At 33.4% G+C, this 18,942-nt stretch overlaps 1 protein-coding gene across 1 annotated transcript; it reads left to right on the top strand.

Moving 5' to 3' along the window:
- The first annotated feature begins 87 nt into the window (after positions 1–87).
- On the top strand, positions 88–18,815 carry LOC128176156 (dihydroxyacetone phosphate acyltransferase-like). The gene is made up of 14 exons (XM_052842259.1): positions 88–245; positions 3,559–3,755; positions 4,672–4,848; positions 5,566–5,695; positions 12,008–12,211; positions 14,206–14,357; positions 14,752–14,882; positions 15,235–15,455; positions 15,936–16,190; positions 16,522–16,601; positions 16,886–17,026; positions 17,586–17,797; positions 17,940–18,001; positions 18,162–18,815. Exons 1-14 carry the CDS (start codon positions 209–211, stop codon positions 18,242–18,244), a joined length of 2,082 nt encoding a protein of 693 aa, XP_052698219.1. The 5' UTR covers positions 88–208; the 3' UTR covers positions 18,245–18,815.
- Positions 18,816–18,942: the final 127 nt, after the last annotated feature.

Below are 18,942 nucleotides of genomic sequence, written 5' to 3'. Positions count from 1 at the left end.
GTAATTTCAATACTTCACGAATAAAAATGGAACAATGTATTTTTTCTGCACATAAATCAAAATCAAACAAACGTTTAAGAAATACAAATAATTCAATCGACAAGAAAAAGATATAGTAACTAAGAATATCATCCGATCGGCATCCAAGCAAACTTGTAAACTTTGGATTATTGGACTCGGACGTGTAACTTGGGGTATTTTGGCCAATATGTCGGGCCAGTCCAGGAATTCTTGGATAAAAAAAGGTATATTCGACAATTAAATCGTGACTTGATGTATTGAAAATAAAATGTCATATTTTTGACAACACCCATTTCTAAAACCAGAGACAGATTACCTTGATTACTGTAACTGTTAGTATATACGTCCCTTGTAAAACATCATTCTGTCCCATACTCAGAAAAATAACTAAACTTTGATTTACACGCAAACAAACTTACACATAGAGAGAATTTGTGTAAATGGGAGCAATATCGTTGTTATTGTTCATAGAACTGTAACGGGATAGGAGAAATAATGACGGACAAGAGAGGGATTTGAAACCAGGCTGCCTGAATATTTAGTCAGGTGCTCTAAAGAAGTGAGGTATCTGGCACAGGTATTGGAACCGGTCTGTTCTGTCATTATTTCTTTTAAGCATTAAATTATAGCTCCGCTAGCTGGACCTTACTGGATGGTCAAGTGAACACCTGGGGGCTAGCGTGGTAGTGTTAATTGGTTGGTAAGTGAAATTACATGTACCCCTTGCTTCCTTCAAAGGGTATATTGATAAGTTGTAAGACTTGTAACTGATGCATTAATTTCAACAACTTGTAAAAATTACTGTTAATTAAACCGCTCTTTACTTTAAATATTCTGTGATTAAGAAAACATAATATACTTTTAATGTGAAAAAAGTTATAACCACACAACTAAGTTCTGTATTGTTTAAATTGAAGTAATGTAGCAAGAAATATGATTGAAATCATGTTAGACTATCCTTCCATGCTATGAATATTTCCAGATTTTTTAAACTTTTCATCTCTTGAACTCTCGATCCCTCGAAGTTTAATCAAAGTCCCCTGAAGTTCGAGTTATCGAAATTTACCAGTAAATAACTGCAATATATATAATATTGAATTTATTTTAGAGTTTTCTTTCTATTTCTAACTCTCTTACAAGTTCTTTATAAGTAATTCTGTTCTCGTTCTAGCATTTATTCTGCTACATGAAATATACAGATGATAATTTGTCTAAAGTTAGTGCCACAAACTTAATTATGATGTTCAGTCAATTTCTGGACTGGATAAACTCATTTGATTTTAAATGAATAGATGATGTTTGAAACAAATTTGACCCACCTCTATACATGCCATTATATAACCTCACTATATTTCAATGTCTGCCACTCTGTTTAAAATTTGCAGACACAACTTTATTTATACTTTGTTTTTTCACAACCCTAGCATAGCTTTTTTTAACACCAAGCTTTGAGCCTGCTGGCAAAGGTATCAGGAAAAACGTACTCAGGAGAAAACACAACCAGAATGTGAAAAAGTTATAAAAACTATTTTAATGCAAAAAGGTGTTGAATATATGACCTTTAAAGATAATATCTTGTGTAGATTGTGTAAGGCAATTCTAATAATGTTATATGTCCTTCTCCGTGGCATGAAGGCGTATAGGGCCTGTGCTTATCTCCGGTTTCTGTGGTGCTAAGCAGAAGAGAGTCATTGACTCTCCCCTGGATGGGACACCAGTCCATCGCAGGTTAACCCCCAGCGTAGGGCAGTACCCAATTTCAGGTGGGTGGACTGAGACAATGTAGATATATAAAGTTAAGTGCCATGTCTAAGTGCACAACACACAACATCGAGTGACCATGGCAGGGTTTGAACCAGAGACCTATTGGTTACAGGCCTAACACCCATAACCACTGAATCATGTGCTCCACAATGTTATATGTATATGTTGAATATTTAAAGGGATTTGGACATAATTTACAAATTTTAACTTAATTTTCCTTAATTTAATGTTTAGAATGAGATACAAATGATTAAGGTACACCAATTTTGAGTCTTTATTATACATGTAGTTGGTAAAATGGTGAAAATTCTTCTATTTTCTGTGTATAATGATAATTATGAACAAAAAGAAATAATTTATTATGTTTGTTACAAGTAGTCATTTTTAAGTTATAGTAATTTCATTACTCATCATTAAGGTCTCTATTTATAACACAAGCAAAACTCTTCGGTTAATTTTAATTGCCAACTAGTTTAACTGTGTAGGCAGTGTTTGTGCTTGTGTATATAACACAATTATTGTCTAATTAATTAATGTACAGGATTATTTATACAAAAACAATAGCAAGAAATGATACAAATATTTATTTTATAATTCATTTATTGCATCATGGAATATTTTTTAAAATTACATGTATTAAACATTCTGTTTACAGGCCATTTTCTCCTAGATACGTTTTCTCCAGCATTCTTGGCAATGACATGATGCTTTAAGAGTGTAAGATAAGCACTTACAGGAAACTATGATTAAAATGTTCCCTAAAAGCGTTTTTAATATTAAGATTAAATGACAAAAATGCTGCGTATTCACCAAACATTTCTGGATTGTGAACATGATGCTTATGGTATCAGTCACACAGACCAGTAAAATTTCAAACTTGGAGATTTCGATTTTCTATCGGTTTTGTCAGTAGGACCGTTATTTTTCGGAAACTCTGACGACAAGATTACATATATATAAGTGGAGACTTACATCAATCAACAATTTCAGACATGCAGTGAAAAACTCACAGAAAAAGCTCTGAACAATTTCAAATTTGAAGTACAGACTAATAACTTTTTTTTTTATTCTGTAATAAATATTTTCAAAAAGATTTTCAATTTGAAATGCTGAGTTTTTAATCAAATCAGAAGAATATCCTTTTGACAAGATTTCGATGGAACATTCAATCAAATCAGAAGAATATCCTTTTGACAAGATTTCGATGGAACATTCAAAAGTTGTGAAGGTGTGTCATTATAGATTTGATTTTTAAATTAATTAGGTATACGGATGTAATTGTTATCACAAATATATGTCAAGATATGAAAAGACTTCATTTTTCAAGCACTCTATTTTTGATTCTATCAACAGATAGTTGAGGTGTTGCAAATTTTCCCAGAATATGTTATCATGTTATTATGTGTTTGGTAGGTAAAATAGGATTACAATATTAGCATATGTCCAGCTGATGGGGGTGAAACCACCTAAATTAATGTAATTTTGCATGATGGCCATAAAAAGTGGAATTCTTTAAAAGTTATAACTTACTCACATGCTTGTATACATTGATGGGCAATTGTATCTGAGTAAAAGAATGTTATATTAAATGTAAATATACACTGTGGAATCATAATTGTTTGTGGGGGACCAATGTTCGTGGATTTCGTAGGTAAACCTTGCCCACAAATTTACATCCCCACAAACCTATATACAAACATTTGTTTAATATTTATCAAATTTATTCCGAACTTGATTTTGATCATAAATTGAACTATTTCTCATTTCTTACAGATGATCCTAAGCTTGTTTCTGGCAAGCAGAAAGATATATTTGAGGACATTCTGGAGGACCGCAGGCACTCCAGTGACGCAAAGTGGGCGTGGCACGCTCGAGATGTTCCTCTGTATAAATACAACAAAGCTAGATCTCCAGAGGAGATAAAGAAACAAGTCATACAGAGCGATAGAGTCAAATATGCCATAGAACAGGCAAGTGATTAGCCTGTATATATATGAACATTTATAGTTGAAACATTATGGTTGTTTTGATAAAAAAAAATGCATGCATTCTTGATCAAAGGATTTTATGTGAGCAACAAAGTAACACAATTTTTAAGATTACAAATACTCAGTTTGGTAATATATTCAATGATATCTAATTTAAACTGTCAACTTTCTCAATTTCATCCTGGTCAAATAACAACACTATTTCTTTCAATCCTTGCTATGCTCCGTTTAATTTTTACTCTTTCAAAAACAAAAGAATACTGTAAACCAATTTTTATTTGCAGCAACTTAAATTCGCGATTAACTGCCAATAAACTGGTTCATGACGACTAATGTTTGCGACCAAGCCTTATCCAGACCTGTATTGTTATAAAAACTATAGACAAAGCATTGGTTTGCGGCAAGAAATATTCGCGACCACAAGGCTCTCGCTTACCTCGCGAAAATTTCTCGCACGCGAATAAAAGTTGGTTTACAGTAATATTATATAGTGATGGTTTCATTCTATGTGAATGGATAAAAATGTACCAGTATTCCCATTTGGAGATCTCAATTTTGAGGGGTAGATGACAGCGTACACTTAGAGCCATTTTAACATTACAAGAGCTTGGACATTGTTGGGATGATACCACACGCCTAGTTTGCTCATCTGATCAAAACAAGCTTTCAAATATTGACATCCTTACTCTAATTTGCTAACAGAGGATCATTATTATTCAAGACTGTCAAAATCGGAAAGTTTTTTTTCCCCCAAGAACTGCTCTGTTGTGTGAAATTGATGCTGTTTCAACTGAAATATACAACACTAAATGAAGTTGGACAAATGTCATTGCACTTAATACTGCCCAAATTTCAAGTCATTATTAAAACGGCTCTAACACAGTGCTCTGGATTACAGGTCTGTGAAGAAAGTGGGTTGCCCTTGGAGGAGATTCACAAGCAAACGATGGAGATCGTGAATGAAATGGCTCACAACTTGAGCATCAATGCCATTAGGGGTTTCGCAGTGTTCCTGGTAAAAGTGATGAAGGCTCTCTTTAGGAGAATTTATGTCAATGAAGAAGGCATTCAGAAGGTGAGGAGTTAATTGGGCGGTCATTTATCATATTTTCATTCATGAGAGAACTGTTTCCCATTGAATATAACATTTTATTATAATTTCATGTTAAATACTGAAATCTGATTGGTTTAGATACAATTAATAATCCATTCTATTACCCTCAGTGTTAGCAACATGCTTGGCAATGGGTAACACAACGATTTGTTACATGCACCTAAATTACTTCAAAATTGCTTCGCCGTAGAATTCACGTCATTTCTATATAAAAGCAATAAAATTTTCTCTAATATTAAGACATTCAGTATGATAAAATAAATAGTGCCTGTTTGGGAGGATAACAGTTGAAACTGACACCCCTCGAAAACCATTGTCAAACTCCGCTTCGCATCAGTTGACAATGGTGTTCTCGCGGTGTCAATTTCAACTGTTACCCTCCAAACATGCAGGCACTATTTATATAGGATCAAGAGGGATCATGAACGGTTAGTTACATTGTGTTCAGTAGTATTTTATCATCTATATTTAAAGTTTTTTAATATTATGATTAAAAATAAATCTTAGGTTGTTGTTTGTTGAATTTAGTTCAAGGATTTTGTATTTGGGTTAATCATGACTGAAAATATTTAACCCTATATACAATAATTTATTGTGATACATAAAAATGGAAGACTCCATGGAAGGTACAGCCATGCTTTTAACTTTATAAAAAACAGATTTTTGTTTGGATCACAGGTTCGCAGTACAATCAAGGAATACCCGGTCCTAATCATGCCCACACACAGGAGTTACTTTGACTTTCTGCTTGTCTCATTTGTTTTCTTCGCCTATGAGCTACCATTACCTGTTATTGCTGCAGCCATGGGTATGTACAGGTGTATTGAAACAGGTCTCCAATAGTTAGGAAAATGCCTTTGAAATGCTATATGCAATAAAGGAAATTGTTACCGAAACATATAGGTGGATGTGCGAGACAGCTCTTCTTTAAAGTATATTCTTTTAATTAAAGGCCAGGGTTTTTACCGGTCAGTTTATTTCAGTTACATGTAAGTTGAGGTGGGGGTGGAGTGTAATTGATCAATGTGTGAAGCCCCAAGGAAAACATGCTCGCTTGTGTATACATTGGATGTTAATGATCTTCTATCCTCCACCATGTCCCATAACTCTGAAATATTGAGATTTTTTTTAATTCGGCCTTTTATATATAGACAAAATGAATTAGTTCCCTAGTGTCAATACATGTATTACGTAATGATCAATATTTCAACAAAATGCTTGGCTTGTTGGTTCAACAGAGATATACTACATCTGGGTATAGTGTAAAGGGGTTCGAGTCACTGATGCAATGGTACACTTTTTCTATTTTTAGGTCACCTGAGTAAACTCAGGTGACCTATTGCTATCCGTTTTCGTCCGTCGTCGTGCATCGTGTGTTAACAATTTACATTTTTAACTTCTTCTTTGTTGCTATCTGTTTTCGTCCGTCGTTGTGCATCGTGCGTTAACAATTTACATTTTTAACTTCTTCTTTAAAACTACAAGGCTAATTGTAACCATTTTTGGTGTGAAGCATCTCTATTGTAAGAGGAATGTAAATTGTGAAATTCATGGCTCTACCACCCCCAAGGTGCCACATGTGGGACCAGATATGCAAAAAAAAACAACAAATTTTCAAAAATCTTCTTCTCTACTCCCACACATGTGAGGAAAAAACTGGTTGCATAGTTATGATGTCCGTGAAGCCCTCTATCAAAATTGTGAAATTCATGGCCCCTGGATCAGGGGTTCTGGCTCTAGGGTGGGGCCAATATGGCCATATAGTAAAAATGTATTAAATCTTAGAAAATCTTCTTCTCTACTACCATATATATTTGTTAAAAACTAAATGCATGATTATGTTGTCCATGAAGCCCTCTACCTAAATTTTGAAATTCATGACCCCTGGGTCAGGGGTTCAGGCTCAAGGTGGGGGCCAATATGGCCATATAGTAAAAATGTATTAAATCTTAGAAAATCTTCTTCTCTACTCCCGCACATGTGGGCAAAAAACTGAATACATGGTTATAATTTCCATTAACTCATCTACTAAAATTTTGAAATTCATGGCCCCTGGGTCAGGGGTTCAGGCTCTAGTGTGGGGCCAATTTGGCCATATAGTAAAAATGTATTAAATTTAAAAAAATCTTCTTCTCTACTCCCATATATATTTATTAAAAACTAAATGCATGATGATGATGTCCATGATGCCCTCTACCTAAATTGGGAAATTCATTACCCCTGGGTCAGGGGTTCAGGCTCTAGGGTGGGGCCAATATGGCCATAAAGAAAAAATGTATTAAATCTTAAAAAATCTTCTTCTCTACTCCCACATATATTTGTTAAAAACTAAATGCATGATGATGATGTCCATGAGGCCCTCTACCTAAATTGGGAAATTCATGACCCCTGGGCTAGGGGTTCAGGCTCTAGGGTGGGGCCAATATGGCCATATAGTAAAAATGTATTAAATCTTAAAAAATCTTCTTCTCTACTCCCATATATATATTTGTTAAAAACTAAATGCATGATGATGATGTCCATGAGGCCCTCTACTAAAATTTTGAAATTTATGACCCCTGGGTCAGGGGTTCAGGCTCTATGGTGGGGCCAACATGGCCATGTAGTAAAAATGTATTAAATTTTAAAAAATCTTCTTCTCTTCTCCCACACATGTGGGCAAAAAACTGAATACATGGTTATGATGTCCACTAACTCCTCTACCTAAATTGTGAAATTCTTGACCCCTGGGTCAGGGGTTCAGGACGTGGGGGGGGGGGGGGGCAATATAGTGTTCATGCATGTAATTTGTAAAAATTTTCTTCTCTATTCTCATACATCTGTATAAAAAACTGACTAATAATTATGTTTACCAGGAAGTCCTCTACTGAAATTTTAATTTTCATGTCCCCTGTAGGATGGGTTTTGACTCTAGGGCAGGGCCAAAATGGATGTATAGGTGTTAATGCATATAATGTTCAAAAATTATCTTCTTTACTCCAACACACCTGAGAGGAAAAGTGAATTCATGATTTTGTAGACCAGATCTTTTAGTTTTTCGTCAAAATTATATGTTTCACAGTTCTTTTTGAAAGATTTCTGGCAGGGAGGTGGTCATCATTACAAATTTATATTTTTTCTACTCCAGTATGAAACCTAATTAATTAGATGCATATATGAGACTCCTCGACAAGTTTGTGTATGGGTTATATGCGACTGTTAAGGCCAATTGGCCTCTTGTTTTTTAAAATGATCTCAACTTCAGTTTTTTCTTGGATATTTATTCCATTTTATTCATTGTGGTCCAAAAAAAGACTGTGAGACAGATGATTGGAGAACCTTAAAATGCTCTCAACATTATTTTTTTTGATGTTCGAAACAATTATCGTATTTTATATGTACAGGGAAAAAACAAGTTGTTCAATGTTGAAATGAATTAAAGCAGAAAAAATCGCATTTGGCACATTTTACAGCAAAATCTGTCTTTTGTAAACAAGTGTCCGACGGCATAAGCTAATTAGTTATCACGATGTTTTATGCAACATATGGTCATTGTACAGTATTAAGATATTAATGCAACATTCAAACAACATGCGTTTGTGTAACTTCTCCAATCAGCTGCTTCTTATTCAACCAGCTGCACATTTACCAGAGTTGTCTATACTTGTTTTTCTTCCCACAGGGCGAAAAACCATCTTTAAGCAAGTCCTTAAAGGTGGCTTAAAGGTGACTTAAAGGAGCTTAAAGGCTATACAACCTTTAAGCCGCCTTTAAGTCACCTTTAAGCAAGTGCTTATAGGTCCTTATTAAATGTCCAAACTTCTTTAAGCCACCTTTAAGCCACCTTTAAGCATCTTTAAGTGGCATTTACACTCTCTTTACACTGCCTTTACACTGTCTTTAAGTGGCCTTTAAGTCAATATTGATCAAGCTGAACAATAAAAACATATATTAAATGCAAAAGCTCTTTTATAGAGATGGGAGGGGGTCATCCGAGTGATAATTATATAATTTCCAAGGAAGGGGGGGGGTGTTCCAGGCGGTTTTAATCGTCGCTCCATTAAACGCAGATCGCTATCATCAGCACCGCTCCGATGGAAACAGATTGCTGTTATAAAATTCTTTATAATTTTTGGGGGGTTTCAAAATTATTGTAGGGATGAGCACAGTCTCTGTATCTTAATATGTGCATAAAACTAATTAAAGTATGTTTGTTTTTATTATAAATTAATCGGTGAAAAAAATCAAAATAAATCTCTCTCTCTCACTCTATCTCTCTCTCTCTCTCTCTCTCTCTCAGTTCATCCGGTTATTAAACAAAATAAAGATAATGAACCAAAAATGCATGATTTAATTTGTTAATCGGTTTAAGGTTTGTATTTTTTTTTTCAATTTTCATTATTTCTAACTCTAGATCTGCTAGATACATGTTACAGATAAAAAGACTCTCAACTGCCTTTGTTATATCGGGCAGGATATTACTGCTTTGTTTGTCTAGACAAAGTTTTGTTCGTTTGTGTATATCTAATTAGAGTCTATTGTCCAACTTAAGAAAACACCTGGAACTAACACAGAATATACAAGATATACACAACAGTTGTGTCGTGTGCCCAGGTGCATGTTTGTGTATATCTAATTAAAGTCTATTGTTTGTCCAACTTAAGAAAACCCCTGGAACTAACACAGAATATACAAGATATACACAACAGGTGTGTTGTGTGCCCAGGTGCACGTCAGGGTTTCTAAAGGCGTTGAATCTTAGTATGTACGAGTATACGATAAGTCTAGTGAATAAAAGTTAATTTACATTTGTAATTCATTTTCAAAGTATTATTTCCTAGCTCTGGGTTTCAAAGATGTTACGTCAACAAATTAACGAGAGTAAAATCTTGAGGCTCATTGATTAATGTACCGGTGATCATAAATAGGGGTTGATTATTTAAATATATGTATAAGGGTAAATATGTCAAATATACCCGGCCTGGCACATCATACAATTGTATGTACAAGTCATTTGCAATTGCCACATGCAGTAAATACGTCACCGGTAATTGGTAATTTTGTTTGTTATAGAATTGATAGTTTATAAATCATGTACATACATTTAAACATATTGGAACGGCGCCGCGATCTTGAAAACCGGGAAATTGCGGGAAATTGAACAAATACCCTAATAGTATCAATGCATTTAATAAAAGAAATGATTTCATTTTCTTTCTTACATTTTTATAGCTATAAATAAGATGAAAGTATATCTACTCGGTTTAAATTTATTAACTACATGTAAAAAAGCCTTCTATAGTGAACCTAACGGTTTCCATTTAGGTATAATATATTTTTGTTCACTGAAGACCAAGTTCTGTATTTCATTCTAAATACATGCATGCATGTAATTTATAAATTAGATATAAGTGATTGTTACAAACTGAATGGTTTGTCAAAATCTTTTCAAGTAAACACATTCAATACAGTGATTCAATATCCACTGATATATAGGATATAAAAACACATCTAGATATGTAAGTTGCCGTAGCGCAGAGAATGTGTGGTGATGCTAGTAAACTAAGGGTCCCGGGTTCAATTCTCGCCATGGCCGGTTTTTTTTTTGTGTTTTTTTTTTTTCATTTTTCTTTCTAGAACAAAAACCGTTTTAATACCTTTTCTTTCATAAAGTTAATACATTTTGTTGGAAATTAAGCACAATATTGAATTAATTTTTTTTGAATGGCTTAAAGGTGGCTTAAAGGTAGCTTAAAGGTGGCTTAAAGGTGGCTTAAAGAAGTTTGGACATTAAGGACCTATAAGTTGTCCTTAAAGGTGGCTTAAAGGTGGCTTAAAGATAGTCTTTAAGCTGCCTTTAAGCCATCTTTACGCTTTCTTTAAGGTATTCGATGTGTAACGACCACATTTTGTACCTTAAAAATGAATGGTCCGATAATCTTAATCATGATATCATTTTGAAGGTGTTATCAAATAAAAATACTCCACCAAAGGAATTTTCAAAATTTTGATTATGGTCCAACTAATTACACCTTGAATTTTGCATTGAAGTCTATGGGCAACGTATGTTTTATTAAGATATTGTAAAAAGTAACTTGAAATTCGTTAAACTCTCTTGGTTAATACATGCATAAACTTTCTTTTTATTGAAATATGAAATAAAATGAATCATTTACCGCAGATATTTTGACGAAATTAAAATTTTATTTTTTTCATTAAAGGGAGATAACTCTTTTAAAAAAATTTAAGTGCGAAATGACCAGCTCCTTATATGTTGTCTGTCATGTGAATTTGGTTCATTTTACTTTCATAGTTATCTAGCAATACATATTTAACTAGTTTAAAATGATTCAAAATTGTTCAATATCCCTTTATTATACATTGAATACCTTAAGCCACCTTTAAGCAATACATATAGCTTAAAGGTAGCTTAAAGGTGGCTTAAAGATCGTCTTTAAGCTACCTTTAAACACCTTTAAGCTATCTTTAAGGAGGACTTAAAGATGGTCATTCATCCTGTGGCCTGTACGTATTCACTCATGAAACATAAAAAATTGTAATAGGCCTGCCTATAAATTGTGGACACAAGATTTGATGAAATTTAGTTTTCTTTTCTCAGTTATTCAAATAAAAATCTCTATAATGAAAAGACATTTTCTTGGATGATCAGTTCCATATGATTTTGATAGACATGGTGATCAGCGCTTTGGTATGGTATGGAAACTAAGTATGAGTTAATCTTATAATTAGTCAATTTTAATTTTTATGAGAAGAAAAATTAATCTTAGTAATTTCATTTGATTGGAGTGCCAATTGACATACCGGTAATGTTTTATCCTCGTGTTATGCATCAAAAGACGAACGTTAATTGCACGATCATCATGAGTGGTATACTAGACATGGTGTAAAAAGGGTAGACTGACCAGTTAAATTTGAAGGCGGTGCTTATTTTCTTGTTCTTTAATCAGCCATTTTTTGGAGTACATATAAGTACTTCCATGAAAACCTTTATATACTATTTAAGATTCTTCTTTATCTTATGAGTTTTGAAATCCTCTTTGTAACAATTCATGATCTTTAGGTACCATTTATGATAAACATTTTGTCCTATGCATAGAGATTTTATTTTTTTTCTATTCAGACTTCAGCAGTATGAAGTTTTTTGGCTGGTTGTTAAGGAATTGTGGCGCTTTCTACATCCGTCGTAGTTTCGGGGATGACCAGTTGTACTGGGCTGTGTTCACAGAGTACGTGCAGACTCAGATCTGTAACGGAGATCACCCAGTTGAGTTCTACGTGGAGGGAACACGCAGTCGAACACTCAAATCTTATTCTCCAAAGTTTGGTATGTTAGTGTAATGCCTACAAATGCTGTGTATACCATATATCAGTTTTTTTCCACGTGTCACAAAATTTGCGAAAATAAGGAAAATCTGTAACATTTTTAATTTGCCTCAGTGATTTTTGCGATTCAAAAAGTTTCTTTTAGAAAATAATACAGGATTTAATTTCTACATTCAATTATTTGCAATTTAAAAGAGATAGCAAAAAGAGCGAAAATTAAATCATTGCGAAAATTACTGGATACATGGTATGATATCTTCATGAACCTTTCATTAGGTTACCTAACCAATTCTACAGCAAATTTGTTTAATGGAAGTACATTGATTTTTAAAAATTTAATGCAGTTCCAATGAGAGAAATATATAATTATCAGGTTGTTTTTCGTAACTGATGTATGATTTCTTAAGGACCTTAAAAATATGAAGGTGTGTTTAATTGTCACCATTTATTAATAAGGTGGCTGTTCGTTGCGCCTGGGAGAGCAATAGGTCATGTAATGCCACTTAAAAGCACATTAACAATGCACAATTCAATAAACAAAACACCCACTTATAGTTGTGGTAAACTAAATACACAAGAAGGTGTGTTAGATTACTGACCTATTGGTAAAAGAACACATGCTAACAATGCACAATGCAATAAACAACACACCCACCTATGGTTCTAGTTAATGAAATACACAAGAAGATGTGTTAGATTACTGAATTCATATCTAAAATTGAGATAGTTTTTAATTTGTCTATCTTTATATTCAGAAAAACCTCATAAACAGTGGCATTCGAGATACAATACCGATACAAACCTGAAAATGTAATATTTGTTCAACTTGAAAACAAAATACTAATTAACATATGTTGTAAAATCATGTACTTCCTCTGTTATCCAATGTGTTTTTTAGATAAAATATTAGATTAATAAATTTTGAAACAATTCAAGTGCATATACACATCTTTTAATTCAGACTACTTATAAGCTTTTTTTTTATTTTGTGAATACATGTACTGATTTTGTAAAACCAGATATAATTCAGAAATATGTAAAAATCATAATAATCCTCATTATACAGTATGCATTGTTTAAAAATGTATTTAAAAACAAGCTATAATTATAATTTTGTTTTTATAATAATCTTGTCAATTTAGCCTCAACTTTTTTCATTTTATAATGGTATGTGCATTATTAGGGCCCTGCTCTGTGGGCACCCTTTTAGTGATCTATCTGTCCACTTGTCTTTCTGTTTGAGATCACTTGTCCTGAGCATATCTTCTTTCCCCTTGCCCTAATCTGGCTCATACTTCACCCACAGAGTGCTTTTGGGTACAGGGTGTGCAGTGACCTTGAACCATATTATTAGGTCAAAGGTGAAGGTCATAGCAGAATTATTAATATAATCTTTGTCAGGAGGATATCTTCTATTCCCTTGGTCCAATCTAGCTCATACTTCACTCACAGATTTTCTATGGTCAAAGGGTGTGACCTTGAATGAAGCTTGTAAGTCAAGGGTCAAGGTCATATCATACCATGCAAAAATCTTATTTTCAGAGCATGTATACTTTCCGCTTAGCCCTCTTTGGCTCACACTTCACATAAACAGAACTTATGAATAACAGGTATGTAGTGAAATTCTTGACCAACTTTCAAGGTCAGACATGAAGGTCATAGCAGAATTATATGAAAAATCCTTGTCGGGAGGCATATCTAAGATCTCTTTATAATCGGTTTTAGACAATATATTATTTCCATTTGGTTATTCTGGGGTAATAAGATTGAATTAGAAGTTCTATTTCAGCTGGAAAATTTCAAAGCTACAGGTCAAGGTCAAACCAAAATTCTCTGAAATTCTTTTCATCCTATTCACACTATTTAAGTGGAACACTTTGAGATGGTTGCATCTCAGTGTTGTCTAATTCAGATTAGGAACAGTTAACTTTCATACACACAGTAGTTTTGATAGATAGTTGAGGATTAAGCCAATTTTTTTTTTTTTTTTTACAGGTATGCTCTCAGCCTCCTTAGAGCCCTATTTTAAGGCACACATTCCTGATATTATGGTGTTCCCAGTCAGCATAAGCTATGACAAGGTTCTAGAAGAGACTCTGTATGCATATGAACTACTTGGAGTTCCTAAACCCAAAGAATCAACAGGGGTCAGTGCTGGTCTGCTGAATACTGTAGAATTGTCATTATATGTGATGGCTCAATTTTGTTTTAGATTTTGTGGGTACCCCTCACCCATAAAATAACATCTCCAACAAATTACAAAACACATTCTTTATTCATTTTACAAACGTTATAACAATATTATGCCCCCTAAAACCTTTACTAAACATTGACAAACAAACAAATTTGGCCATATTGAATTTAAATGATTTCAAAGGATTTAAATATTAAAACTTCATGTTTTTTTCAGCATTTAATGAACATCAATATTGAAACACCTTAGGAATATGTGTTGGATGTAATTCCTTCATATTATACATGGGTATATATTTAAACAAGTACAGGCAGGTTGATATTTCATTTCTTTTGGGTTTTTTACAGGCTTTATTAAAGGCAAGAAATATTTTAAATGAAGATTTTGGAAACGTTCATATGTACTTTGGAGAACCCATCTCAATTAGACAATACACAACAGGAAAAATTGACAGAAGTGTTCATAGTTTAGCTCCAAGGCAAGTGCTACTGAATTTTGTTCATGAATATCACAAATGTCATGTCCTTAGCAAACAATAGTTGTTGGATAAAGCTTTTTCCTCTCTCAAGATTTATTTGGCCTATATTAACCACAGTTTTTAAAGTTCAATATTTGGCAACTTGCGGAATTCAAATAAAGCACAAGTTCATCCTTGTTATCCATCTGTAAAAGTTAAAGTAAAAAACTATTTATATTATACTTTGCATAGGAAACTATGTGTAACATGAGGTTACTGTAAATTTAACTTAATGGAACTTAAAACTATTAAACTATTCATAGAAAATAATTGTTATATTTAATAATCTGCCACTTGTTTACATACATTTTAGGTACATAGCAAGTCTGTCCAAGGAAGAAACTGAACTTCTCAAAACCCTGGGCTATGATGTAGTCATGAAGCACCTGAAACACATGGTTATCTCCCCCTGGTCCCTAATCGCCTCTGTCCTGGTTCAGAACAAAGAGGGCATCACAGTCAAACAGCTGACCAGGGAGGTGGAGTGGATCAAACGGCAGGCCTTCAACCTAGGGGCCTATATTGATTGGCCAGGTAGAGACTGGGTCTAACAAGTGGTAGTGTAAACATCCACTTGTTCCTCAAGTGTAAAGAGATACACAGTAACATGTATGAGAAAATTTCACATAACCATGAATTTCTTGAGTAAAACATTTTGTGCCAAGTTTCACAAATTTTTGATTAAAATAATATTCATATTAGGATTTTCAAATGTAATTAATATGAACGAGAATTGCTTACGTAAACGACATTAACCATTTTTGTATTGGAAATTGCTTGTTTAAGTGAAGTGGAATACATATATATAACAGTTTTATATTAAAAAAAAAAAATTTCCTTGCCATTTAGTGTGCTTTTTTCTATAAGTTTTAACTCCATTTTACACAATAAAAACTACCAGTATGTTGCGATCTGAAATATACTCATTGATCAAAATGAAGATTTACACAAACATGCGACTCAAACTCCAATCAGTTTGACAATTCAAAAATTTGGGGGTTTTTTCTGCTGCAGGCAATGAAACAGCAGACGACATCATCAGAAGTGCTCTGTTTCTACACAAGAACTTTGTTGAGGTGACTCCAGAGGACGTGATTCAGCTGGTCTCCGTGGCAGCGCCACATCAGAAGGGTCAGGACGAACTGATGCAGTCCGCCGCCCAACACATGGTTCTCACTCTCTACAGAAATCAACTCATGCATGTCTTTGTCCGAATTGCTATGGTTACCATCAGTATTAATGCTTGTCCAAATGATACTCTGGATATAGGTCAGAATAATTCGCTTCTTTTGCTTGAATTAACATCTACATTTTTAAAAAGAAATATGAATTTTTAAATTTTTATTTTAGGGATAAAGAAAACAAGATAATTTGTTATTAATTTATGTAGTCATGCTAAAAGATTTGGTCTCTTACAACCATGCACATTATCTATCTACATTTATGTAGTTTATTACCTGGATATAAAAAGGTTTTTTTTTTTTAGATTAAAAAAAATAATTTATAATGAACCAATAAAGCACATGTACATGTACTTAGTCTAGCACTTTAAACTATACCAACTCTGAGAGTCTGTCTTACATGTTTGGTTTTATTTCAGATGAACTTTTTACAAAATACTTCTTCCTAGAGCAGCTCCTAAATAGAGATTTCATATTCAGGCCTGGTAGTACTAAACAGGTACTTTTAGTCTTTCACTGCAAATACCATATTAAAATTATGAAACTAGTTTGCCTTAGATAAGCTGCCCTTAATTTATCAAACTAGCATGAAACTTCCCTTTTTTCTACTGAATAATTAGAGTAATATACTGTGCTGCTACTAAATCTATGAAATATTTAGTAAACAACTTGAATACAACATTTCTTAACATATTATTTGGAATAATATATGTGAATTCAGGGACCCGAACTTGTGCCATGATTTTGCTGCAATACATTTTCGTCCAATTTGTTGATTTTCAGGACTTTGAAAATGCATTGTTGACTCTGACTCATAACTGTGGAGTAGTCATAGAAGACAACCAAGTCCAGATCAAGAAGTCCCAAAATAAATACACCACTTTCTTTAGTCAGATGTTTGAACCTTTCTTATTAGGATACTGGGTGAGTCTCCATTTGGGCTGATATTTGAATTTGAAGTTTTGACTTTGTCTGTAAATGGAATGCTTCATTCTCTTACCTTTGAACATGGTGTGATTATGGTAAGCATGAAAAATGGTAACTTGATGATGATTATTTGATTCCTTAATAATTAATACCATCATGTTCTTGGTCGTCGAAAATAATTTAACTTGATTTTACCATATATCCTGTAATTTTCACGATGATCTTATTTTCCTGATCTCTTTTAAATTGCAAAATACTGTAAAGTCGCGTGTATAACACTCACTTTTTTCAACCAATATTTGTTCAAAAGTAGGGGGGGGTGTACATAGAACAAAAATTTTTCTTAAAGAAACTAAATCACAAAAAAAACTGACAGCAATTTAAAATGCTAACACATTTTCCCCATTTTTGATCCAAATTTTGTGGCACGCCAAAAAAACCCCAGATGATTATAAGGTATTGTGTCAAACATTTTTCCTTGTACCATACACAGGCACCAAAACTTTTCTGTATGACGAGGTCCCCAAACAATTCAACCTCTTTCTTTTCTCTGTAGATTCTCGGTCGCTGCATTTTATCCACTCAAATTGATGTTCACAACAAACCAATAGCCAAGCCGATAAAGACAATATCCCGAGAAGCTCAGTCATTGGGAGCTCGTTTGTTACGGGAGCGATGTATTCGTAATCTAGAAGTTCTTTCTCTTGACCTACTAGGCAATGGGCTTCATGCTTTGCTGCATATGGGGGCAGTGAAAAAGGAGAGAAGGTTTGTATCATTAATACCGGTAATTTTGATAATCATTCAGATAATTATATGGTAAATAAATACATGTACATGCAACTACATATACCGGTATATGATTTTGATGTTGAAGGGGTATTATAAAGTGTTATTTTTTTTGCTTCAGAGATGGACAGCCTTACATGTACCCCAACACTATTGTTTTAACCAATATCTGCGCACAGATAGGTAAGAAAACTACGATTTTTCTGAAAACTTATTGAAGCATATATATATTTATATACATGTGGAACTTCTTTTAATAACATAATTTTTTTTTTATTTCCCTCTGACAAGGGATATACATATAGACAATTAAGTTTGATGTTGGTATTTTTGTTTGTTTTAGAAACATTTATTGAAGTTCCTCGAATTCCAACAACAAGTATCAATGTTGAGTCGAAGACAGTTGTCATTACTGCCAAACTGTAACGTTACTGACAATCTTTGAAACTGTAACTTTACTGACAATCTGTGACTGACAGGAAACATTGACAGTTTGTAATTGGTGATTACTTTAACAAATGCATGTACAAGTACATATATTGCTGATGAACTTATTTCACAAAAAAAAAATCTGTCTCAAAGATTCTTATACGCCTACATGTCTTCAAATGATAGCCGGAGTTATTATGTCTGTTACACTGATTACACACTTGATGGAGGCAATCATGATTTTTTTATGAAATGTTATCAGCACATTTATTACCATTTTTTTTATGGGACATGATGTTTTTTTCCAGCTTTCAAGAATGGCTTTATTCACATATGTGGTTCATGACTGTATATGATAAATTTGGGCATTGTTACAATAGTAATCATGGCAATGTTAAAGTGTTTACAAACACTGGTTCTGTGACAATGTGTGCTTGGACATTATACTGTTTTGCTTATGTTCAGCAAGGCATAGCCACTCTTTAAGTTTATTTACATGTAACATGTTTTTGACTTGTCAAATTTACTGTAGCTTTCTTTAATTTGAAGTAAATGGATACAGAATATATATTTTTTTTGGAATGTTTGAAAACAATATCAATACATCATTGGTTTAAACAATGATATAGATCATACTGAAAGTGATAATTCTGTACAATAAATGTTAAAGACTATAACCATTGGACATATGAAAC

Source organism: Crassostrea angulata, chromosome 3 (assembly GCF_025612915.1).
Source record: "Crassostrea angulata isolate pt1a10 chromosome 3, ASM2561291v2, whole genome shotgun sequence".
Taxonomy (NCBI): domain Eukaryota; kingdom Metazoa; phylum Mollusca; class Bivalvia; order Ostreida; family Ostreidae; genus Magallana; species Magallana angulata.
This window is presented reverse-complemented; position numbering and strand designations above follow the sequence as displayed.